The 25,348-nt window shown below is 48.6% G+C and overlaps 1 protein-coding gene, 2 long non-coding RNA genes and 1 pseudogene across 3 annotated transcripts; all 4 read left to right on the top strand.

Moving 5' to 3' along the window:
• The first annotated feature begins 1,864 nt into the window (after positions 1–1,864).
• On the top strand, positions 1,865–8,424 carry LOC120675861 (annotated as a pseudogene).
• On the top strand, positions 5,656–7,390 carry LOC120675862. Its single transcript, XR_005675522.1, has 3 exons — positions 5,656–6,207; positions 6,620–6,672; positions 7,120–7,390. It is a non-coding gene; the product is annotated as an uncharacterized LOC120675862 (long non-coding RNA).
• An 8,776-nt stretch (positions 8,425–17,200) lies between the features above and the next one.
• On the top strand, positions 17,201–18,507 carry LOC120674420. The gene is made up of 2 exons (XR_005675110.1): positions 17,201–17,307; positions 17,849–18,507. It is a non-coding gene; the product is annotated as an uncharacterized LOC120674420 (long non-coding RNA).
• Positions 18,508–21,761: 3,254 nt separating this feature from the next.
• On the top strand, positions 21,762–23,674 carry LOC120674208 (protein trichome birefringence-like 19). Its single transcript, XM_039955351.1, has 2 exons — positions 21,762–22,634; positions 22,761–23,674. Exons 1-2 carry the CDS (start codon positions 22,185–22,187, stop codon positions 23,526–23,528), a joined length of 1,218 nt encoding a protein of 405 aa, XP_039811285.1. The 5' UTR covers positions 21,762–22,184; the 3' UTR covers positions 23,529–23,674.
• The last annotated feature ends 1,674 nt before the right edge of the window (positions 23,675–25,348 follow it).

Raw genomic sequence — 25,348 nt, 5'->3', positions numbered from 1 at the left:
GAATTCTTGCACACTTGCTTAAGATCAACTCAAGACCTGTAAAGAAACTCAGAAAAACACTTGGAAGTAGAAAGAATTGACGTTCAATTCGACTCCAAGTTAGAAAACAGAAACATGGGTTTTTCAAAAGGTTCGGATAATCCGACTACACTAGGGTCGGATAAACACTTCAAAGCACCCGGATTATCCGACCCTACAGGAATACAGGTCGGATTTTCACTCGTAGTATTACTCAGAGAGCATGTTTTTCAGGGACTGAAAATACCCTTTGCGATCGGATTATCCGACGCTAAAGAATTGCATGTAGGATTAATGGTCGGATGATGTACCAGAGAGCCTGTTTTCTTAGTTGGAATTCATGCTTCAGGATCGGATGATCCGACGTGGGGCTGCACTATACGTCGGACTAATTGGCCATGTCAATGATCGTTGCCGTTGAATGGAATTCAAATTTGATCAAGGCACCAGATGATCCGATGCGTCATCCAACAGGGCGTCAGATGAACATGTCGGATGAATGACATCCGCACTGGTTTAAACTATAATGGCTAAAATAGAAAAGCCAGTGGGATCGGATGATCCGACCCTGTTGATTCTAGCAAGGTTGGATTATCCGACGTAACCAACTTTTTCTAGAAAGTTGGTAACTGCCACTTGGTGATCTCTAGCCTATTTAAGGGGGTACCTCAGGTCTCTTCACTACCTTTTGAACCCTTGAACATCTGAGGCCACCCCATGAGCTGAGAGAAGACATCCACACATTGAGATCAACAAATTCAATCAAGAATTCAAACCTTGGAAGAGTGCAAGTGTGCTAGAACCTTAGGGCCAACTGAGTGATGGTCAAGTGAAGGCTTTGTAGGTGTTTACCGCCAAGCCTGCTCAGGGGTGTCCTTAGAAGTAGGGTTTGTAGGTAGGGATCGAGGGTTCTGGAACTCGATGGTGCAAGGAACACAAAGATTTAGACAGGTTCGGGCCGCGAGTTGCGTAATACCCTACGTCCTATGTGGTGGTTTGTATTTCCTTAGGTGTTGATGTGTTTTGATGGGTACCTGTCCGCCCTTATATATCCGAGGGGACAGGTTTACATGGAAAGTCCTAGCTGAGTACAGTTGGAATCCTACTACAGCACGATCGGGTAGTTTCCTTTGTACTGCAGCTAGTCCTACGCCTATTCGGGTAGTTACAAGAGAGGTAAGGTACATCTATGAGCTATCCATTACTTTAGAACATTCTATGCCTATAAGCAGTCCCACTGCCCCGGGACTGACAGGCTTAGAGCTTGTTACTCTTGGTTTTTGACGACACTTAGACGGTCTTGGTGATCGGAGGCTCTTGGTGAGCTCTTGGAGTTTGTGGGAGCCCCAAGAAGAAGAAGTTGTACATGGTTTGAAGCCCGCCGTTCCGGAGATGGAGAAGGGGTATTCTTAGTGGATACTTGCTCTTCGTGATGCAAGGGAGCTTATCCCTTTGTGGGTGCTCCAATGTGGATTAGGGGGGAGCGTCAACTCCTCGATACCACGGGAAAAAAATCCGGTTGTCTCTTGTCCATTCTCTTTTACATTCAAGCAATTTACTTAAGTGTTTTCAGTTTTTGCTCCTTACTTGATTGTTTGAGACTAGGATTTGCTCTTGATAGTTTGCTTCAATTGGTCTAGCCTTTGCATGATAGTTTGATCCTCTTAGAAAAATGACTTCGTTAGTGTTCTTACCTACCTAGATACTTCATGTTAGTGTGCTTTAGATCTTAGGTCTTTGAACTATAGGTTTGGGCAACACTAGAAGTAGGTTAAAGACGGTTAGGATTTTAAAAAGTCCAAATTCATCCCCCACCTTATTGGGCCACGATCCTTTCACGTGGTCGATGGCGCTGCTCACCTCGCCGCCGAGGCCCAGGAACTAGAAGCAGCAGTGCCCGCCCCACCAGATGCCGTCCCTCCTCGCCCCATCCTGCTCATCCCCTTCCTATCCCTCCTCCTCCACCGCTCCTCCTTCCTGGCCTGCTCCTCCTGCTCGCCGGCCCTGGCGGGGGCCGCCTCGCGTCGGGTCAGCGCGGAAGGCTTCTCGGGGGACCTGCACGACATCGAGTTCTCGTGGAACCACCTGCACTTCTCGGCGTCCAGGCCGCCGCCCGCCAAGCTCAAGATCGCCGTGTTCTCCTAGAAGTGGCCCGTGGCCTCGGCGCCCGGCGGCATGGAGCGGCACGCGCACACGTTGCACACGGCGCTCGCGGCGCAGGGCCACTGCGTCCACGTGTTCACCTCCCCGCCACCGCCGTCCCCCGACGGGCCCCACCTCCACTTCCTGGACGGCGAGCCAGGGAAGTGGCGCTGCGACGAGGCGTGGAAGCTGTACGAGACCGAGGGCAAGAACGACCCCTTTGACGTCATCCACTCGGAGAGCGTGGCCGTGTTCCACCGATGGGCGCGCGGGGTGGACAACCTGGTGGTCTCCTGGCATGGCATCTACCTGGAGGCCCTACACTCGGGCATCTTCCAGGACCTCGCCCGCGCTGAGGACGAGTCCATGTCGCCGGCTCTGGACAAGACCCTTGGCCAGTCCGTGTTTCGCGTGCTCTCTGAGGTGCGCTTCTTCCGGAGCTACGCGCACCAGGTGGCCACCAGCGACTCCTCGAGGTAGATGCTGCGCGACGTGTACTAGATCCCGTTCTGGTGCGTGCACGTCATCCTCAACGGTGTGGACTAGACGCAGTTCGAGCCAGACCCAGTGTTGGGGCGCGCGTTCCGGGAGGAGGTCGGCGTGCCCAGGGGCGCCGACCTGGTGCTCGGCATGTCGGGGCGGCTGGTCAAGGACAAGGGCCACCCGCTGCTGTACAAGGTCTTCTCCAAGCTAATGCTGCGCTACCTGAACGTGTACCTAGTGATAGCCGGCAAGGGCCTCTGGTAGTATTGAGTTGCATGCACTGATCAGTTCAACCCAAAAGCTTAAGCTGATGGGGAGAGGTCACAACCGCAGACGAGTTTTTCCCCTACGGTGTAGAGCATTCCTCTCGGCTGGGAGTCTCCATTGCAGAGGCTCCACCTTCCTTCGCGTGGGCAGCTAAGCCGAGACGGAAGCAGACTGTACCGTCAGGGACACTGTGTGGATACCCGAAAATTATGTTCGCGCCTCCGAAAAGCAGCTCCAATCCGACCACGGCCCCCGAAAACAAAACTCTTGCGCTCCAACCACATTTGATGGCCCACACATAAGAGAGAGGGACTGAAAAGAAAGGGCACAGTCACGCGGGTGGGAGGCACGCCCAGCGTGCGAAAAAATCTCCCTAACCATAGAGCAACTCCAACTCGCCTCCTACTCGACCTCCTATCCTGTGTTTAGGAGAGAGAAATGGGAAAAATCGCTCTAACCCAGCTCTCATCCACTTCCTAAGGATAGAAGAGCTCTCATCCTCGACCTCCAGACTCCTACATCATCTGGGAGCCCCCGCTCCGGGCTCTCATCCAAGTCGAGGCACAACGACAGCCCCTTCCCGCGCTAGCACGGACACCATTCCCGCAAGGTATGCCTCCTCCCCGTCATCCCCTTCCGTTTATTGTATCTGCGAACTAGATCTAGGGTGAGAGAGGGGCGAGTGAGGAAGGTCGCTGGTGGTGCTGAACGGCCGAATCGAGCAGTTTGGCCGCCGGATCTACATGCCAGCTGTAGCCGGAGTCACGCCGGCCCCACGATCAGTGCGCGCAGAGGCCCTGCTGCTAGGGAGCGGGATTCGTGGCCCCTGAGGCTAGCACGGCAGTGCAGACCCCACGCTCAGCGCGCTGAGCTCCTGCGCAGTCAGGCGGCCGGCGGAGCTCGCGGGACGCAGGCCCAAAGATCGTGGTGCTCACGGGATGCAGGCTGAGCTGCTGCGCGGTCAGCAGCCGGCAGTGCGCGCGGGGCACAGGGAGGAGCGGCTGCTGGGGCTCGCGGGACCAGGGACAGGGCATGGCAGCTCGAGGGAGGGAGGTCGTGGAGTAGAATAGGGGGTGCGAGGCCGCCTGCTAGTGTGGACAGAGCCCTATTTTCTTGCTTAGCTTGAACAGAGCAATTGATTTCTGCAATGCTTTAATTTTTATTTTTGATATCGTTGGATCTGACAATGCAGAGAGGAAGATGGAACCCTGGATGATCGATATGCTTTGTTCATGGTGTGGTCATGTGCAAAGAAGGTAGGAAAGCGGTTTGACGGAGCAAGATAGGGTATGCATTGTTGTTTTGTTGTTTCAGCTTATACTATTTTGCTTTGCGAACAACAAGATATATGTTCCATGTATGGCCATTGACACACACACACACATATATATATACATATATATACATATATATACATATATATATATATATGTTGTGCTAGCTTTCCGAACAGATGTGAACGGTGAAGAACATTGATATTATTATGAGACCCCGGCAAACAAAAAAATGCATGCCAAATCCATAAATCTTGTGAGGCAACTGCTTCCAAAATTATTGTGGGCTTGTGAACATGACCAGTATACTGACCTTGCCATGTTGTATGACAATTTTTTCCACTACCAATGCATACAATCTATGCTCCCAAGCATTCCTGGAAAACCCCTACGCTCACCGATTGCAAGTAGTCTAACAGTGTCATGCTCATTTGGAGATTTCAAGTACTCATCTCCAAAGTCCTCGATAATACCTCTGACAAGCCTTCTAAGACTTTCTATAACAGTACTTTCACCTATACGAATATATTGATCCATAAAATCTGATGGTACGCCATAACTTAACATCTTGTAGGCTGCAGTCATCTTCTGTAGACAAGATGACCCAAGGCGTCCATTTGACTCTCTCTTTTGCACAAAATAATCATCATGTTGCTCTATAGCGTGCACTGCATAAACAGAGAACGACCCATTCTAAATCTGAGCAAAGAAAAACAAATAAGAATCCCTACGTAATAGATGTGCTGACTAAATCAAAATCAAATTGGATACACTAATTGCGAACCTGCGACGGAAGAAAGTTGGACCATAGACTGGATTGTCTGAAAAATAATCATTGAACAACCTCCACGCACCGCTCAAACTATCACGATAGATATATTGACGACCAACCACAGAGCCACCCCGCCTTGGAGCACTTGTACCCTCATACTGCGTGTGAGCTATGTGTAGTGCCGAAAGGATCAGTTCATCATCGTCATCCGACGGCGACGATGATGAGTCTAAACGAAAGATAGAGCTCATTTCAGAAAGAGAAGGAAGAATGGTGTGGTGTGGAAGGCAGGAGTATAGGCCTACACATATATAGATGTGAGAAATCTGGTCGTTTGAATACTAGCAGTTGAAAATACTACCCGTTGGAAATAATAGCCGTTGCAAAATAGGACGTTCAAAGTACCAATGCGAAATATAGCCGTTGTGAATAGTACTATCCAAATTATGGTAGTTGAAAAACATGACGTTCAAAATATTGTGGTTCCAAATATGCCCGTTGGAAATAAATTATGCAAAAATAAAATGGCAATTCAAAATAATGTTCATGGTAGTTACTTCATATGAATTAAAAATGAGGGAATTGGAGATATAAGAGTCAGTATGAGAGTTGAAGTTTGTTGTGAAATAGGAGAGAAATAAAATGAGATACCCTCGTATGGGTGAAATAGGGGGCCAAAAGTAGGAATTGGATTAGAGTTGCTCTTGTATCTCTGGTCAGTTCCCACCCCACCACCCACTCTCCCCGTTCCCCTTCCCTTGCTCTCTCTCCTCTCTCTCGGCGACGGCGGCGGAGCACGGCTAAGCGCCGGCAAGGATGTCCATGGGATCTGGTGAGTCGAGGCCCTCCCTCTCTTCTCATGACTTCTTCCTATTGTTCCTCCTCAGAAGTTAGGACCATGATGTGACGTCGACATCCGGCATCGGCGCTTCCGCGGCGATTCACGACGGCGAGGACGCGGGCGAGCGCGAGAAGTGAGAGAGGACAGCGAGCGCGCTCCCCTACGGTCTCCGGTCTCCCTCCTCCCCGCCGCCTGTCTCCGGTCTCCCTCCTCCCGGCCGCTGGTCGGCGGTCTCCCTCCTTCCGCCGGCAGCTCACCTCCCCGACGGGCAGCTGCTCGTCTGCTCCCCTCCCCGCGCGGGAGACTGGGCGCCTGCTCCTGCCGGTGGCTCCCCCGTTCGCTGGGTGGCTGGTCGCCTGACGCCTGCTCCCACCGGCCGCTCCCCTCCGGCCGAGCAGCTTCTCATGCGGGTAAGCACTTGGATGATTGGATGTGACCTCCCCTGCTCAGCTTGCCTCCTCTGTACTGATTGTACTACTAGTCTGGTAATAATATTGCCTCTTGCCTGAACGCCTGCTATACTGGCACCGTTAAATGCTAATATTGCCTGATTGCCTGAATGGTTGAATCTCCATGTATTACCTCATTGCCTGAGTCCCCGTTTATTAGGCATTAGCTGCCGAACTGTTTGTATATTAGCTGAACTGCATCTATCTATATTTGTATGTGTCGATAGCTTTCTTTTCTTCTTCTTTTTTTTAAAACAATAGCTTTCTTTTCTCAATTGACCCTTGCTAACACTGCTACAGAACCCTTGCTGCTAAATAGACCTGTATTATCACGGTGTATGAATTGCTGCAATTATTTACTGTTCTCTTTCAGGTCTGGGTTCCTGGGCTGCTGAAGAAAGGAGAGGGCTTCAAGTACTTTCAGAGGTAGCATACTAGCATTTTGGTGTGTTCTTTGTTATTCTCTGCATGCTTGTTTTTACTTTCTAGGGACCAATTGGGCTGTTTCTTTTAGCCTCTGCTTGACTGAGAATTCTCCTACATGCCCTATGCTCCAATTGGAACCTGATTTTTACTTAACATGAATTTACTAGCCGTTGTAGTCTGTGCAAAAACAAGAACCTGGTTTTTACTTAACATCAATTTACCAACAAGAACAAGAACAAGAGAATGTACAGCAGATTGACAGACCTACATTTTACTGTAGTCTGTGCAGGCCTCAGCGGCTCAGCACAAGCAATCAGCCGTTGTAGTGCTATATGGTCACTCTTTTAATTCAGAGACGTTGGACAAGCAATCAGCTAGCTATATGTTTTACTGCATATTTAACAAGATTTCTCATGAATCGTTATATTTTTCTTATTTTGGCTGTAGGATGTGGAGATGAATGGATATGTAGCAGTCTAGCAGCTATGTGCATTGCGTTCTAAGGGATTATAGGAAGTAGTAATTACTAAACTTCAATATATTTTCTACATGTTAGTTGCATGAACTATAGAATTGTAACTTGGGTCTGCGTTATATTGCAAGGCCTTTAGAATGTACCTTACGATTTATTGACCATTAAACAATTTATGAACAACTTGAATGCTGATTATATGTATGACACTTGAGATTTGTGGATTCTAGCTGGTCCGTGTATATATATGACACTTGTGCAATTGTTACAAGAATTGGCTGTGATTTGAATTGTTTAATGAGCTTTTATCCATATTAAAATGAAGCTTTCCTGATGGTTGTTCACTGACAGAGAAAGTTTGGAGTTACCCTGACGACACCCAAACGACGGGGAAAATTTGGACCTTACCGTCAGGGAAAGCCTTTCCTGTCGGTTTTGTCTACTTTTCATGACGGTTCTGACCGTCAGGGAAAAAGTTTTTTGGGGTTGTGGGTGAGCAATTGACTTATATTTCAACACTCACCCTCACATGGAGGCTCCCTCAGGCCTCAGACTGTGGAATAGGAGCGAGCAACAATTATTCTATTTAATTGCGGCAATCAGAATTCGAACTTAAGACCTCTGGCTCTGATACCATATTGAGTTGCATGCACCAACCAGTTTAACCCAAAAACTTAAGCTGATGGGGAGAGGCGGGCCATTTACTTATATTCCAACAGGGAGAACTGGTACAAGGACCTGGGCCGCAACGCCAAGGTGCTCGGCGTCGTGCCGCTGGCGAATCTCAAGGCATTCTACAACGCGTTGGATGTGTTCGTGCACCGACGCTGCAATCACAGGGGCTAGACCAGACACTGCTGGAGGCGATGCAGTGCGGGAAGGTGGTGGCAACGCGGTTCCCGAGCATCAAGGGCAGCATCGTTGTGGACGGCGAGTTCGGGCACATGTTCGCGCCTAACGCGGAGTCGCTGCTGGAGAGCCTGGAGGCGGTGGTGGCGGAGGGCTCGCGCCGCACCTCACGGCGGGGGCGCGCATACCGGGAGTACGCCAGGTCCATGTTTGCGGCCACCAAGATGGTGCTCGCGTACGAGAGGCTCTTTCTCTGCGTCAAGAACGAGACCTTTTGCGCCTACCTGCCGAGTTTAATTGACTAATTAGCCCCTATTTATTTACTACTTTGGTTTTTTTACATGTCGACATATCGTATTAAATTTGTCCTAAGTCAAACTTAACTAACTTAAGCTAAATCTATAGAAAAATAAAGACTCTACTATACAACATATGCACTATCAACATATATTTCATGGTGTATTATTTCTTTCAATAAGTTTGTTGAAAGTTGGCCAAATTTGACCTAGGATAAACCTCCAAATTATTCATCGTTTTGGCTTTTCTAGACACATCGATTTTACTATGCATCTAAATATATATCATGTCTAGTTGAATAGCTGGCCATGGCCAAATCAGATCAATGATTTAAAATTACCTCCCTCAATCTTTCTAAAACTCTACTGGGCTCAAGGTTAACTATCCTAAATCGATGATGGTTCTAATTAACTTGGCTGAGGAAAGAGCAACTTCTCTAGCCCAAACTTTTGGTTGTGTCCTTGGCACATTCCCTTTCACATATCTAGGACTACCTTTGGGTCTCACAAAGCCAAAAGTTGTGGATTTCCTACCACTAGTGAATAGATGTGAAAGAAGGCTCTTATGTACATCAACTTTCCTTTCACAAACTGGACATCTTGAGGTTACAAATTCAATCTTCACTACCCTCCCCATGTTCTATATGTGCACATTTCAGCTGCATAAAACCACCATCAAGCAGATAGATAAATTCAGAAAACATCGTCTTTGGAGAGAGCAGACATCAATGCAAAGCAACCTCCAAATGCTGCATGGGAATGGTTTGTTTGCCAAAAAAAAAAGACAGGGTAGTTTGGGTGTGCTAAATCTCAGAACTCAGAATGATGCTCTTTTACTCAAGCACCTCCATAAAATTTTCAATAGAATGGACATTTCTTGAGTCAATCTTGTTTGGGCGAGATATTACAACAATGGTACATTGCTTAGTAATAGTAAAAAAGGATCATTTTGGTGGAGGGACATCCTAAAGCTCCTTAACTCTTTCAAAGATATTGCAATGGTTAATATCTATGATGGAAACAGATGTCTCTTTTGGGATGACCTTTGGTTAAATCATGTCCGAAAACATCATTTCCCTGAACTTTTCTCTGTTGCTAAGACTAAACACATCTCAGTTCAAACAGCTCTGGAAGTGGGTGGACCTGCCACTACTACACATAACTTAACAGAGGCGGGCAAAACCGATTAACAGAGGTGGTTTTCACAATCGTCTCAAAGCAAAGGTTATAGAAAATGACCTATTTTCTGGGGCAATTGTGTGCCCGCCTCAGTTAATGAATTAAAAAAAATAAAAAAGAAAACCCCTAACGAGCCTGATAAAACCCATCACGGGCCAGCCAAAGCACATCTGAGCCCCGGCTGCCTCCCACAGTGCCGGGGCCGACGCCCTGAGCCCGCCGCGTCGCTGCTCCATCGCACCAGTGCTCCGCCGCACCACCGCGCTGCAGGTCTGCGTCGAGCCTCTCGACCCCGCCACCGCAGGCGGCCGCGTCGTCGCCGCTGTCCTTGGCCCCGCCGCCCCCGTCCGCCGCGCCAAGGCCTGCTCATCGTTCGGGGAGCCCCTCGCGCTCTCGCCCGCGTAGGAGGTGCTCCTCGCAGTGCTCGACGCCGATGGGGTTCTCTACCGCGCCGCCGCGAGCTGCGCGCGGACGCCGGCGCCCGCCCGAGCGCGCCCGCGCCGGATCCGCCCGCTCGTGCCGGATCCGACTCGTTCATGCGTGCCACCGTCGATGATGCCCTGCGTGCTACAGTAGGGAGAGAGGAGCTCCATGCGCCACCGCCTGTGGAGGGAGGGAGAGCACGCGTGGGGAGGGAGAGTGCGGCCACCGCTTGAAGAGAGAAGTGCGGGAGGGAGGGAGAGAGAGAGAGAGAGTTGAGAGAGAGAGAGAATGGAAGGGTTAGGGTTCATTATATACTCCTCTCAGCAACTGGGCTCAATTGGGCTTCAATTGGGCCGGTTTATTAACTGAGGTGCAGACTTATAACATGTCCGCCTCTGAAAATAGGAGTATTAAAAGAGGCGGTCACTTTTACACTGACCACCTCTGTTAATCGATTTTGAGAGGTGGTTTCTTTAACCGTCTCAATTATAAGAAATGATCGCCTCTGTTAATACTAGGCATTAACAGAGGCGGTTGTTTTCTGTGTCCGCCTCAGAGTTCCTTAAAAAGGTCGCTGTTAATTAGTTTTTGTAGTAGTGTGCTTCTTTGTTTCACCTTCAAATCTCTCATGTGACACTGCAACAGTTGAATGATGTTGCAACAGATCTCAATAGTCTGCAAATTTCCAGTGAAAAGGCATCTGGTCATATATTTGGAGCCCACCTTTCTTCTCCACAGCCAAGGCATGCAAACATCTTGCTGGACACCAAATTGTTCATGAGGCCTTTAAGTGGCTGTGGAGATCATCCTGCCAAAATAAGCATAAAGTGTTATTTTGGTTTATTATTAAAGGACAGACTGAGTACAAGAGAGATGCTAAGACGCAGAAATATGGAGTTGCCTGATTACAACTGTGTTTGTTGCTTACAGATGGTAGAAGAATCCTTAACACATCTTTTTATTCACTGCCCTTTTGCACATGCTTGTTGGGCGTCAATAGGACTCATGGTTGGACAAGATGATCCTTTTACCACATTAGAGCAACTCAAGAATCAATTGGGAGTTCCATTCTTCGTGGAAGTAATTGTTTTGATGTGCTGGTGCATCTGAATGCAGCGAAACGATCTGATTTTCAAAGGATTTCAGCCGAATCAATCTTCGTGTTGGCTGCATTTCAAGAAGGAATTTGCCTTAGTTATACTAAGAGCAAAGCAAAGAAAAAAGGGAACGTATCTAGTGCAAACCACAATTTTCGTGAAAACACATGCAAATCACGGTAAAAAAAATCGTCTCAATTCACCAAAAAAATCACACATGTAGATGATATGATGATACACAATCTTGTAAAATATCTTGTCCAAACTCGACTTCGTTTGTGAGATATAAAAATAACAAATTTCTAACAAATCACCTGGACAGCTTTCTGGCTTGAAATTTGTTATTTTTATATCTCACAAACAAAGTCGATTTTGGACAATATATTTTACAAGGTTGTGTATCATCATATCATCTACATGTGTGATTTGTTTGGTGAATTTAGACAACTTTTTTGCCTTGGTTTGCATGAGTTTTCACAAAGTTGTGGTTTGCACCAGATATGTTCCCAAGAAAAAAAGCACAAATGTCTCAATGGCTAGGAGCCCTTGTGTAACGTTCTTTATTTTCTTTGTTTCTTTTTATGTTTCCTAATTTGTACAACCCTTTGTTTCACTTTCCTTAATATATAACTAGCAGGGGGCAACTCCTCCTGTTTCATAAAAAAACTAAAAGGACTAATAATTTCGATAAAGGGAGTACTACTGTGCATGCCATACAAATGCTATTTAAATTATTTAAATCGGTGCTCTCCTCTTGTTTTTGCATTGAACTCCCAGCTATATAGATTAAAGATGTTTGGATATGATTTATTTTATAAATATACACAGATGAACAAATCTACATTTTTTGGGGTTACACATTCTGAATCCAATAATACGAACTAGTAGTACTTGATGTTACTCGCAAAAAGAAAAGTACTTGATGTCGACGTGCTATACTTAGTAAGAGTATATTCCGCTTCCTATGTCTTGCCATTGACCTTCATCATAAGTATACACGCAATCGTAAGTAAACACACTTTGAAAACATCAAGTATGTACTTGCTGCACTCCAAATTATTAGTTGTTTTAGTTTTTAGGTGCATAGACTTTTCTCTGTATCTAGATATTGTTGGAATTTATGAGCTTAGCCCATTTAATTTCATATGCAATTAAAGAATAATAACCCCACTAGTAAATACTAGAGAATCGAGTGTTTAATTATGTATGGGTATTTGAGGAGGATCTAAACCGACTTAAATGGTAGACCATGAGTACACTTGTGAAGCCGGTAAGAGGAGATTTGCGAGCCACACGCGGGGCGTAGCGAGGCCCAAGCGGAGCGGTACGGAGGCACCTCCAAAACTATATAAACCAGCACTCTCTCCTCTCAATCCACACACTCAAACACTCGCAGGTACTCCTGCTATGGAGACCTTTCCCTTCAGCTGCTTCTCTGCCATTCCATTGCTAGCACTACACACACAGTACTGGTGAGAGCATGCCTTCGAATTGTGGAGCGTCTTCACGCGACGGCTCGCTCCTGAACGACTACATCCTCTACTCCCTGGTGACCTCCCTGATTGACTACGTCGTCTACTTCCCTGTGGCCTCCATATTCGAGTACTTTCTCAACTTCCTAGTGACCGTTTGCAGGACTGCACTACAAACATCTTCCTGCAACGACTTTGTACAGCTACACTGAACAAGACCAGTTGAACACATGTCTATTCTAGCTTGTAACGGCGCATCTAGTGCCTCCAACACTGGTCATGTCCCGGGATACAGATTGAAACTTCTATGTTTCATTCTGATTTTTATTATATTTGTGTTAATCCTAAACACGACCACATGCTATGTTTCTCACTGTAGTTATGGAAATATTGCTAAATTATATGTCTACTTTTGGAATTAAACATGCCCAAAATTGCCTAGTTTTCTAACAATCCAAAAACCTAATTTTTTTGTTTATAGGCTTTCGATAGCTAACTTTGCTGCAACAATCAAGCCAAATGCATTTGATGGTTTCAACTTCAAACGTTTGCGTGAGCGGCTTATTTTGTGGTTGATGGCTATGAACTTGATCCATATAACAAAGGGGAAGCCCAAACACACTCCAGGGAAAGGGAGTGTGTTCGATGCTGCCGATAGCCTTTTCAAAGGTTGCATCATAAGTGTTCTTGCTGACCTAGTGAATGCATATATCCGGCTAACGAATGGCTAGGATGTGGGGGATGCTCATGATGCTCAATATGGCGTTTTTGATGTCGGCAGTGAGTTGTATATTATGGAACAATTCTTGGCTATAGGATGATTGAAGACCGTTCTGTGGTAGAACAAGCTTATGAGATACATAAAGCTAGTAAAAGATCTCAAGAATTATAGGAAAGAGACTCCATGTGTTACCCGACAAGTTTGTGCTCGGAGATATTATCTCTAAGTTGTCATCTTGTTGGAAGGATTGTGCTACTTCATTGAAACACAAGAGACATGAGTTCACGACTGATGGACTCATCGGGACTTTTGATATTGAAGAGAAGGCGAGAGCAAAAGATACACGTGGAAAACAAGTTATTGGAGCTTCAAGTGCCAACTTTGTTCAAAAGAACAATTCCCATAAGAATAAGAAAAAGTTATCGTAGAACCAAACAAAGACTAAGCAAACAACCATGTTCAAGAAGAAGGGAGTTTGCTTTGTGTGCGAGAGTCCGAACCACTTTGCTTCTCAGTGTCCGAATCGCAAAGGCAAGAAATCCGCCAACATGATCATTAGCGAGGCTGAAGGAACATCGGGGTACAATGATTTATTACTTACAGTTCTTTCAATATTTTGTTCATCTGAGTGGTGGGTTGACACTAGGGCTAATATTCATGTGTGCTAATGTTTTCTTTTTTTCTTCTTACCAGGCCGCAATGACTTCCTCCTTGTTGATAGGGAACGGACCACATGTGTGTGTTCTTGGTGTTGGTCTAGTAAATATTAAGCTTACTTCGGGGAAAACTGTGTAATTGAAGAACATGCAGCGTGTTCCTACCATAAAGAAGAATTTAGTCAGCGGCTCTTTACCACTACAACACATTTGGGCTTCTAAGCCGTTCCATTTATATCACTAGTACTATTTTCGTATGTTTCCTAATCTATGATACTTGTATGACAAAAATTGGTTCATCGCCTATACCCTGTAATAAAAGTTATTTAAGGATTAAAACATCTTTTTTCATCATAAATATGATGACGATTATTCTCGTTACTAATTTGTGACACTCATTTTTTGTCATAATCAATACCAAGAAACATCACAAAACTGTGTGCTTGGATGACTGTACGTGTGATGTCACCATTTATGTGGGTAGTAATTATTTGAGCTGGTATGGTAAAAGCAAGTTTCAAATAGCAGCAGGGGCGGAGACAGGGGGGCGGGCAGGGGCCTGGCCCCCCGGTCCCCAAATTTCCATTAGAATTTTAAACTTTGATTAAATTTTGATTAAATTTATATGATTGGCCCTCCCCTAACATTGAAAAAAATGACTTCCTGGCTCCGCCCCTGAATAGCAGGCTATAGCTGACGCTATATGAGGATGCATATAATGACAAAAGAATACTAATAAGAAAAAAAAAGATTGTCGGAAGATTGACAGTAGGAGTCCTCACTACGGTCGACCATATAGATTAGAACCCCCCACGATCAGCCATGACTATGAACCATGTTGAGGCTTTCATGATTCCATTCCATTGCAACGTTTCTATCACAACTGTGACCTAATGCAGTGATAATTGGGCCTTCGTTTCTCAAGATCTTAAATCTGATTATATGGGTCGTTTAGACAAGGCAAGTCGCCGCCCCTTTGATTATGTGGGCCGTGTAGGTGGCAAGTTGGGTGGGCCGAATTCAACACTAGAAAAGGTAGGGGCTAGGGGAGTCCGTGGGCTGTTTGTGATGGGGCTTGTTGCATGGTCCAAGACTGAGGCTGTGTTCGGATGCCAAGAAATTTTAGCAAAAAACATGACGTCATGCGTTTAGATATATGCATGAAGTATTAAATGAAGTCTATCTATAAAATATTTTGCACTGATGGATTATAAGTCCCGATACGAATTTAATAAGTCTACTTAATCACTTCTCAGGACAGTAGGCAGGTAAGTGCGAACAAATAGGAAGTGGTTTTAGTTGCACTTCTAATCCTATTTAATTCACATATTTATACTATTTTTTAAATTTTATGCTTACAAATTAGTATAATTATTTAAACTAAATAGAATTAGAGGTGCATCTGCAATTCACCAATTTGCACCTCTGCAAATGAATCTTTGATTCGACGGCCATCCGTTCGCAAATGTCACTCCGTTTGTCCGTCGCCAGTCTCGCCGCACCACGCTCGTCTCGACTAAGAATGGATTCGGATGGCTGAACATTCGAATTATCCGTATTCGTATCCGCTTAAAACGTCAATATGGATATCTGTATTCGTATTCGATTTTAATATGGATGTCAAATGGATGCATCCGAATCCGACTTTGAGAACTTTTCTCTATCCGATTCCATATTCGTATTCGAGGAATATCCGATCACATTCGTATTCGTCCGTATCCGCAAAGAAAAAGTGACTAGTGAGAAAATCTTAAACTTATCTTTATACCTAATTACTTAATGATGCACACTATTTAAATTATTTAGAAAGCTAGATAACTAATAATATATTTATTAAAATTAGTAATGATATAAAAATTAACTTCAACTATTTAATATATTTATTTCATGATTAAAATTATTTTATACAAGTCAACTTAATTATTTATTTAATGATAAATCTTTTTATATATCTTAATTATTAAGTATTTAAAGATTTATTTATTTTACATTTAAAATTAGTATTATATATTTAATATAAAAGCTATACATAAATAATTATATTCTTTTTTATTAGCTATCTTTTAATCCTTTATTCTCTACTTGTATAATGATTTTGATCTACTGCAAAATTATTGACAAAATAAACTGATACTCGTGATAGCTCTATGTTTCAAATCGAGAAGGTATCCAGATCCGATGAAATCCACGTTCGCATTCGTATCCGGATTAAAATGTAATAAAAAATGACATTTGGATCTGATTTCATCCGTATCCGATCTGAATACATCCTTAGTCTCGACGGCGTCATCATACGAACCACGGTGGACGAATGAATGGTTGGATCTTGGATGGATCGCGCTCGCTCTTCCCAACAATCCGAAGGCAAAACACTGCGCTTAAATAAAATCCGGAAAAGCAGCCGGATTGGTGCCTTGACAAACGGGGGCGGGCACAGCATCCGTCGTCGTCGCCTGAGCCCCATTCACGCGGCGCGCCCACGTTCAAGTTCAACACGGCACGGGCGCGGAGGCCGCGGATCACCAGCTGCACGTAGTAGTACGTCCGGGTTGACTGCTTACCGCCGTGCTTCGTGAGCTCCACCACGCCGCCCGCGGACGCCGGCGACTGACCGTTCACGCCTCACGGGGCCGGTGATCTCCCGGAGTCCCGGTGCTAGGCTTTGTCTCACCCCTCGTTTTTTTTACTGCCTCCGTTTCCACCGCCGCTGATGCGGTGGCGACGGTCCAGGCCTCTGTTTGCTACCGGCAAGTGCTAGTCCTTCCCTGGCTCTACCACAGTCCACAGGTACTGCGAAAGCCGATTACCCCTATCGTGGCAGTGGCAGCCACTGGTCCGAATATACCCAGCCCAGGCCCGGCAGAGGGTGTCGGTGCGCCACACTGTGCTAGGCGACAGTGCGTACGATTTCTTTTGGACGCACGCCTCACTCCTCTGCAGGATGTCTGGATATATTCTTTTTTCTACTACTTTACCAACAGTAAGAGATAATCATCATAATTAATCGATGGTCGACGTTTCTTGGATCGGAAGCTGGCCCGGGCGATCATGCTGCTGGGCCATGGCTGCCCTCACCTCTCGGAACAGGGGGGGCACGGCAGCGCAAGTGGGTGGCTGTCGATCGCCCTGAAAGGGTTCGGGTTAAGGATGAAAAAGCTCGCCCATGGGAAAAAAAAATTGTGTGCGCCCCGGGCGCACGCCAGCGCCTGTGCGACCCCCTCCTGGATCGTGGACGCGTGGCCAGCCAGGAGATCGGATGTCGCCGCGGAGGAACCGCGGAGGAGATGGCTTCCGGCTCGTTTTCCGGTCTTTTCTGGCTCCTGCCGGCTTCCAATCCCGCTCGTAGAAACGGATGGAAAGGGACGGAAAAACTTCATTTCTACTTCCGTTTCTATATTTTTTTGCGAAAACAAGATCCGGTTCGCTGCCGAGGAGGTCCTCTCCGCGCCTGGCCGGCTCCTCTCCGTAAGGTAGCCAGTACCCACTGCCTCGCCTCTCCCTCGATCTAGGAACTCTTTGTCATTCAACTAGCATTTTCAGAAATCCAATCGGAATTAAACAGTGTAGTAAGAATGCAGTAACATGCACACGCAACATGGATTCATGGGGGTCAAGGTCAAATAAAAGCAAACATATTGAGAATTTGCATAGGTTTTATAATATATGAACTGCTGTGATGATTGCTCGTTTGGGTGCCGTTTGATGATTGTTGCGGGTAGTAAATAATGGTCAGGATGTCCTATTTTCAGATGATACTTGGTTGAAAGATATCCCACCGAAAACTTGATTGCTGCAGAAGAAGAAACCATTGTTTTATATATGTTCTTGTTCAGATGGCATAAAGAATTTTATCTGGGATTGATAGAAGGAACAAATATTATGGCATAAAGAATTTTGTCTCGCATAAAGAATTATCTCAGACAGATTATTAGTAGATAGAAGAAGAAACAGATGTTTTTATACTCAGTTCATAACTGAACTTGCAGTTGACTTGCTTATTCTCTTATGCAGGAGATTACCTGTTTGGCATGAAGGGGTAAACTTTGGAATTGTCAGGGCAAATTGCAACAAACTGTACAAGCAAATGGACCATGCGTTTTGAACAACAAGAGGTATTTGAACCGTGGAGTTGAGAATTGTGCAAGAAGTGTTTTAGTAAGAGAGCACCACTCATGCTTACTAGAGAACAACAAGAGGTATTTGAGCCGTGGAGTTGAGAATTGAACCAAATCCAAATCAGAAGAACATGCAGAAGCTCTCTGAAAGAGCCAGCGAAGGTCATTAAGGAAGTGCAGAACTTGATCCCTTATCCCTTGGCTCTGAAGAGACGTCTACAAACTGTGAATCCTCAAGCTCAACTTCAAGGTTTCTCAACACCTGACAAACATTTGAACTCGCAATGATAACAGGGAAACTGTTTCCCCTGAACCTGTTCTCCACCTGTAAAGATCAGGTTCTCCTGGCAAGTCAAAGGTCTCAACAGTGGGTAGGGCTTCGCGGTGCCGCCTTCCTCCCCCGGCCGTGGCGCCGTGAACTTCCGTCGACCTCCAGCGGGGCCGCCGTCGGCAGGTTGGGCTTTCGTGCCGCCTTCCGAAGGAGTTGAGGCTGTGTTTAGTTTCTCAAAATCCCTAAAAAAATTTTGCATTGAAGGCCGTGTCCCCTCTCACAAAGCATGCTTCTCAATACAAAAATGTATACCCTTTTCCCAAGGCTGTGTTTAGTTCTCCCAAAGCTTCTAAACTTCCTGTCTCATCGAAATCACATCGAAATATTAAATATAACAAATGATGTATACATGGAACACTAAATGTGGGTAAACAAAACAACTTATTGCACAGTTTGGATGTATGTTGCGAGATGAATCTTTTGAGCCTTGTTAACCCATGGTAGAACAATATTTACCACATACAAATAAAAAGTAATATAATGATTTTCAACTTTATTTTTCATAAACTTTTCGCATTTAAACACAGCCTAACTAAACACACCCTGAGTCGACGTACGCGGGAACCGAGCCCTGGCACTACGAGCGGGATAGGAAGCCGAGCCGAGGGCGCAATGAGCTGGGAAAGACCGGGAAAACGAGCCGGAAGCCATCTCCTCCGCGGTCCCTGCGCAGTGACGTCCGATCTCCTGGCTGGCCACGCGTCCACGATCCAGGAGGGGGTCGCACAGGCGCTGGCGTGCGCCCGGGGCGCACACAATTATTTTCCCACCCATGAACAATTGTTGTACGGATGACAGCAACAAAGCTAATCGGTTTAATTATTTTGTTACCTTTTAACCCGTGCTTTAGGAGTACTAATAGTAACTTTTAGACGTGGGCAGGTCCACGTGCAGGAACAGTTCACCGCGGCCCCCATGTGGTGGTGACCATTGACGGTACCGGTACCGGCTCGGAAATTTACGCCGCTGCCGCCTGCCGGGTCGGGGCAGCAAGCTGCAACCAGGCTGCAACCACCCCAACCATCGAAATTCAAACACCCCGACCCCGGAGATGGCCCAGAGCATCATCTTTTCTCCTCCTTTGTTTCGCTTTTCTTTTACTTTTCTTTTATTAATTGATGGCCATGGGATGTGAGATGAGCAGGCAGCTGATCGAGCTGCTGGACTTCACTGGTACTGCACCAGTGACCAATACCTTTCCACTTTGTTCAAGAAGCATGCAAGTACTGGCTGTAACACGCATGCGTTTCATGGCCCCTGAACATTTACCTCCCCTCCCAAAGACCCAAATTTGGAAGATTTTTTTTACTGCAAACGAAATCGTCTCGCAAGTGCGCACAACTTGACTCCACCGTCTGTGAACTGTGAGCATAAGTCCACGCCAGGTCGCCAGCAGCTTCGTACTGCCTAGACAGCTTGGTACGATCGGTCGATCGCCCGTGCTGTGGGGTTCAGCCTAATCCGATCCAGATCTTCTGCCTAGACAGGATTAAGCACAAAAAAAAAGAGCAGCAGGGTTATCCCATCTTTCATGGATCGGGATTGGGTCCGCCTCACGCTCGCAGGATAACAAGAACGCACAGTGTTGAGACCTCAGTCTGTGGCTCTGTGCTCCTCTGCTCATGCACGTTGTTTTTGTTTAGCTTTGCAACCATGCAGGCATGTCGTCGCCGTCCGCCGGATCCCGTGGCCCCATGTGCCGTGTACAAACATCCCCACGAGTCATTGATGGCGTCCGCGCGCACAACTGCGGACTCGCGCTGCCCGGTGCCCCGTACAAGCCACATCCTGCCCAGTGGGCGCGCGCGCGGCGGAAATGGTGATTCGAGCTTTCCGCCTCGCTCGCCTTCCTGCTTCGCCGCCTCTGCTAGTTCGCGGGTTGGACCGGCCGAAACGGGAGAGGTCGATGCACGCGGCTCGGGCGCGGCGGATCCCCCTTGCCTTGTCTGCCCAACCCCGCGCGCTCCCAGCTTTCCTGCCATATGCCTGCAGCCCTGCCGACGAACATGAACCGACCTGCCGCCTTGTCACGCTACCGTCACCGCCGTCGCCGTGGAGTCCTGCCATGATTGCGAGTTCGCGACGGCGATGGGGGTGCAGCAGCCGGCTGGCGGCTCCAGGGCAGGCGGAGAATTCAATAACGGCAGGTCTGTAATTTCAACTCTTCACGCAATTGACTGGCTTAAGGAGAAAGTAAATAAATATTTCTTTTAATTCCCCAACTGTATTGATATACATATATACTTGTATCATTTGAGTCTTTAATGGATTAATTATAATTTTATTCTTTCATCTTTTATATTAGAAAATAATGGATTGAAGTCATATTTTTTCCAAATCTATCTAGAAAATATGATTCTGGCAGCCAAAAACATAAAGATGATTAGTCTAGTATGCCTCATTTCAGAATTTCGCACAGGGCTCCGATTTATGCCGGCACGGCGCTGGTTTCACACGGTTCTCGCCGTTGCACATGCGTGAGTGCACGTCTGGTTCTGCCCCATGTCAAGCAACAGCTCGCGGAGCTGATCGCTTGCTCCATGCCGCCATATGGTGGGTGGCACACGGACAGTGCCCGCGCCCGCCTCGGGGTTAACGTCCGCTGCCGCCCCGCGCCGGCTCGAATCAGGAGGCGACCCGCCGACCCCGGACGGACAGCGACGCCCGTCTCCGCTATGGCTACTCGGAGCTAAAGCTAATCGCGTGTCAGGGTCACGGTTCCCTTGCCACAACTCTCCCGTGGTTGGCATCTCTAGCCGAGACGAGGCCGACCAGAAGCATCTCCCCGCACTCGCAATCTCCCTCAAACTCCACCCGGACGAACATGCTAACCAACATCCTCCCTCTGAAACCGCGCGCGCACGGCGCCCACTCCCGTAAACACAAAAACTAACCGCTCTTTGTTTTTCTATCGATGGGCGGGCGCGCGCATCGACCGCTGTTCCTCCCTCCCACTCCCTTTGTTTATCCTCCTCAGAACGTCCGCTTCGCATTCGTCCATTCCTCTGCAGCACCTAGGGGTGGTAAAGGGCCCAACATTTTGAACTAGAAAATCTAAGGATCGGGCCTTAAAAGGGCCGGGCTCTAAACATATATATTTTTGAACTAAAAATTTTAAGGGCATTATTGAGCTGTGAATAGGCCATTAGGGCCATGACCCATTACCACCCCTAGCAGCACCCCAACATCAGTACAACCAAAGTATTAAAAAAACGCGTAAAAAAGGATACAATAACATGGCAGGCAGGCAGGATAACACGATCGTTTTCAGATCTGCAGGCCTGGCCTGGTGCCGTGTTGGTGCCGGGGCACGACCCGATCACTCGCCGGAGGCGGCCAACTCGATCTCCAGCTCGGCAAGTGGCGGGCAGGCAAGCGACGACCCGAACACTCAGCAGGGGGAGGTCACGCGGGGGAGGCCTCTCTTAACGCCTTGGCCTATTACTAGGCGACGATAAATATTTGACAGGGACGGGCATGTTCCTTCCCCCGGAGCGGCGAGCCCCACCTGGCAGTATTATTGAAACCGGTCGCGCACCTACTCGCCTGCTTTCGCGTGCCACGGCGCGGCTCTATTCAAGGAGAGGGGGCAAAAGGGCTTCGGCGCGGCGCGGCGGCGTGGATGGATAGCGCTCTCAGGCTCAGCTCATAGTTCTCTCTCGCGTTGAGCGAGAGCCGAGAGGCCGGCCACCACCGGCTCCGGAGCTCGCCGCCGTGGCCGGCGCCCGTTTTGCTTTGCTCCCCGCAGAATCGCTTGCGGAGAGAGCGGGCGGGCGACAGATTGCTAAGCTAGGTAAAGCCAAGGTATACATAGCAGGAGGAGAGAGGGGGGTCGATTGGATTGGATTATTGGAGGGCTCCGGCGACGGATAGAGAGAGATTGGTAGCAGGAGCTAGCGGGATGAAGCTCCACTGGGTGGTGCGGTTCCTGTTCGGGCCGGTGCCGGTCTACTTCTCGGCGCTGGCCATCCTCATCGTGCTCACCAACGCGCAGTACTTCGGGCTGGCGGGCGTCGGCGTGGCGCCGCGCGCCGCCAAGCTCGCCTCCTCCACGCCCGTGGTCAGCGTGATGAAGTACTGCGACATCTTCCGCGGGGAGTGGGTGCCCGACCCCGAGGCGCCCTACTACACCCACAAGACGTGCCACATGATCCAGGAGCACCAGAACTGCCTCAAGTACGGCCGCCCCGACCTGGGGTTCCTCAAGTGGCGGTGGCGGCCCTCTGGCTGCGAGCTCCCGCGCTTCGACCCGCTCCAGTTCCTGCAGTTCGCGCGCGGCAAGTCGCTGGCCTTCGTCGGGGACTCGCTGGCCAGGAACCACATGCAGTCGCTGCTCTGCCTCCTCTCCCAGGTGCGTATCTGCCTGAATTCGCAGCAGCTAGCTAGCTGCAGCCAGCGTCCGATTGAATTCGCAAAACCAGCTACTACTAGCTACTGAATTCGATCGCCAGCAATATCACCAGGCTGTATGCTGCAGGTGGCGTATCCCAAGGACGTGTCGGCGAACCCGACGGACCAGAACAAGGTGTACCACTACCGGGCGTACAACTTCACCATCAGCATGTTCTGGTCGCCGTTCCTGGTGCGCGCGCGGGAGCCCGACCACGACGGCCCCGCGCACACGGGCCACTGGAGCCTCTACCTGGACGAGCCCGACGACAAGTGGGTGCCGCAGATGCCGCGCTTCGACTACGTGCTGGTGTCGGCGGCCAACTGGTTCTCGCGCCCGTCCCTCTTCTACGAGAAGCGGCGGCTGGTCGGGTGCAGCTTCTGCAGCCGCCAGTACGGCGTGCCGGACCTGACGCTCTACTACTCGCAGCGGCGCGCGTGGCGGGTGGCGCTGCGCGCCATCAACGACCTGGAGCGCCTCCGGGCGCGGGTCGTCGTGCGGATGCTCTCGCCCATGTCGCACTTCGAGAACGGCACGTGGGACCACGGCGGCGACTGCCGGCGCACGCAGCCGCTGCGGGCCAACCAGACGGCCATGGAGGGCCGGGACCTGCACTTCTACACCGCGCAGATGGAGGAGTTCCGGGCGGCGGAGAAGGCCGCGCGCGACAAGGGGCGCCGCCTCATGCTCATGGACGCCACGGCGGCCATGCTGATGCGCCCCGACGGCCACCCCAGCCGCTACGGCCACTGGCTCAACGAGAAGGTGCAGCTCTACAACGACTGCATCCACTGGTGCCTCCCGGGGCCCATCGACATCTGGAACGACATGCTCTTCCAGATGCTCCTCGCCTAGCCACCAGACGGATCGACATTTCGGGTCCCAAAACGCAATCGCCGGTAACCGTGCACAGATTCGTTTTGTTTTGCCCTGCTTTTTGTTCAAAAAAAGGGGGAAATTTTTGACAAGCAAGGAATCGTCCGAGACCTCATCTCGCACAATCTCTGTCTGTCGTCGATCGGCGTGACTACTCCTTTTTCTTCTTTCGCCTCTTTGGTCGGTCGGCGCCGTGCAAAGGAACAATCGAGAAAAGGCCGGTGCCCGCGGCAGCAGCTTGTGGTAGTGCTGCGCATTTGATTCTGGAGTAGTAGAGTACTCTGGCTGCTGGCTGGCGCACGCAAGCAGCAAGCTGTCGAAAAGGTCGCCCCGGCCATTTCGAATCCAATCAGATCATCACGTCCCGTGTCGGGTTACCTGCCGCGGGGTTTGCAGTTCCAGATCTGGGGCGCGTACGAGACCGGGGAGTAAAAGCGCCGCGCGGCGTGACCCCGCGCGGGGCGGCGAGGTGGATGGCCGTGTACGGCGGCGTCCGCGTCCGGGACCGGGTGGGGAGCTGGCGCGCCCCCACCATCGATGGATGGACGGTGGTGGATCGCGGCACTGATGGCGCCGGGGCCGGACAAAAGAAGCGGTGGCGCCGCGCGCCGCGCCGCGCGTGGCTGGCGAGTGGGAGCGGCGACCACCGCGCGCCCGCGCTGCTGAGGACGGATGATTTCTGGGCTCCCGGTTGCCTGTCTACGCCCCTCGGCCCTCGGCCGACGTGGTTCCTATGAAATCGAATCAGAGGGGCCGTTTAGTTCCTAAAATGGGACCTTTTAATCACTAATTAGGAGTATTAAATATAAATTAATTATAAAATTAATTACACGGATGGACGGGATATCGTGAGGTGAATCTATTAAGCCTAATTAATCTATTATTAGAGGTTGGTTACTGTAGTACAATATTGTCTAATCATTGCATAATTAGGCTCATTATATTCGTCTCGCGATTTCACCCTAGGGTTATGGAATGAGTTTTATCAGTTATTCACATTTAATACTCTAAATTAGTGATCAAACATTACAAATTACTGTAGCGCGTGAAAATTTTTAATAACTAAACGGGCTGAGAGCTGTACGTCGCTGTTGGACGGCTGCTGCTCCATAGTCGCCGCCGCTGCTCCAGCAGTCCAGCAGTAGCACCTCCCGGCTCCTGCACGGAATTCTCTCGATTTCAAACAAACACGCTCCGACATGGGGTGGGCCCATGCTACATGCAAAGATCATTGCCTATAATATTATTAGCTGGCTGGTGGCTGGAAGCTGGTGCTAGGAGCGGTGTGAGAGAAACACTATTGCGCTGACGGCTGCCGAACAGAGTACCAATCAGCTAATAATATTTTTCTTTCACACCACTTCAACCACCAGCTCCAGCCCAGCGAAAGAGTAAATGGGCAGCGGGGGAGCGTGGCCCACCGGCTGCCGAAGTCAGACGGGCCATTTTCGTCCGTGGCTCGTGGGGTGCATGGCACTACAGCAGAAACCGGGAGGGCGCAGCAGACACAAGATTTTAACCTGAAGCTTTTTACTCCCGCGAGAATAACGTGGGTGCGCGGAGGCGACGGTTTGGCCCACAGTACAACTACAAGTCTCCAAGGACACGTTACGACTTTAACCGCGACGGTGGCCGTACGTAACAACAGGAGTAGCCTAGCCCGAGTCGAGATCGAGCTGAAAAGACTGCCCGTTAAATTTTTGAACGTATACATGAAATATTAAATATAATAAATAAAATAATTAATTATATAGTTTGTTTATAATTTGCGAGACGAATTTTTTGAGTCTAGTTAATCC

Source organism: Panicum virgatum, chromosome 5N (assembly GCF_016808335.1).
Source record: "Panicum virgatum strain AP13 chromosome 5N, P.virgatum_v5, whole genome shotgun sequence".
NCBI classification, from domain to species: Eukaryota; Viridiplantae; Streptophyta; class Magnoliopsida; order Poales; family Poaceae; genus Panicum; species Panicum virgatum.
This window is presented reverse-complemented; position numbering and strand designations above follow the sequence as displayed.

Excerpts from the sequence above, each read along its gene's own strand:
- LOC120674208 (XM_039955351.1), top strand. The coding sequence starts at position 22,185 with ATGAAGCTCCACTGGGTGGTGCGGTTCCTGTTCGGGCCGGTGCCGGTC. Across the intron at positions 22,635-22,760 it reads TGCTCTGCCTCCTCTCCCAG|GTGGCGTATCCCAAGGACGT; the intron begins GTGCGTATCTGC and ends TGTATGCTGCAG.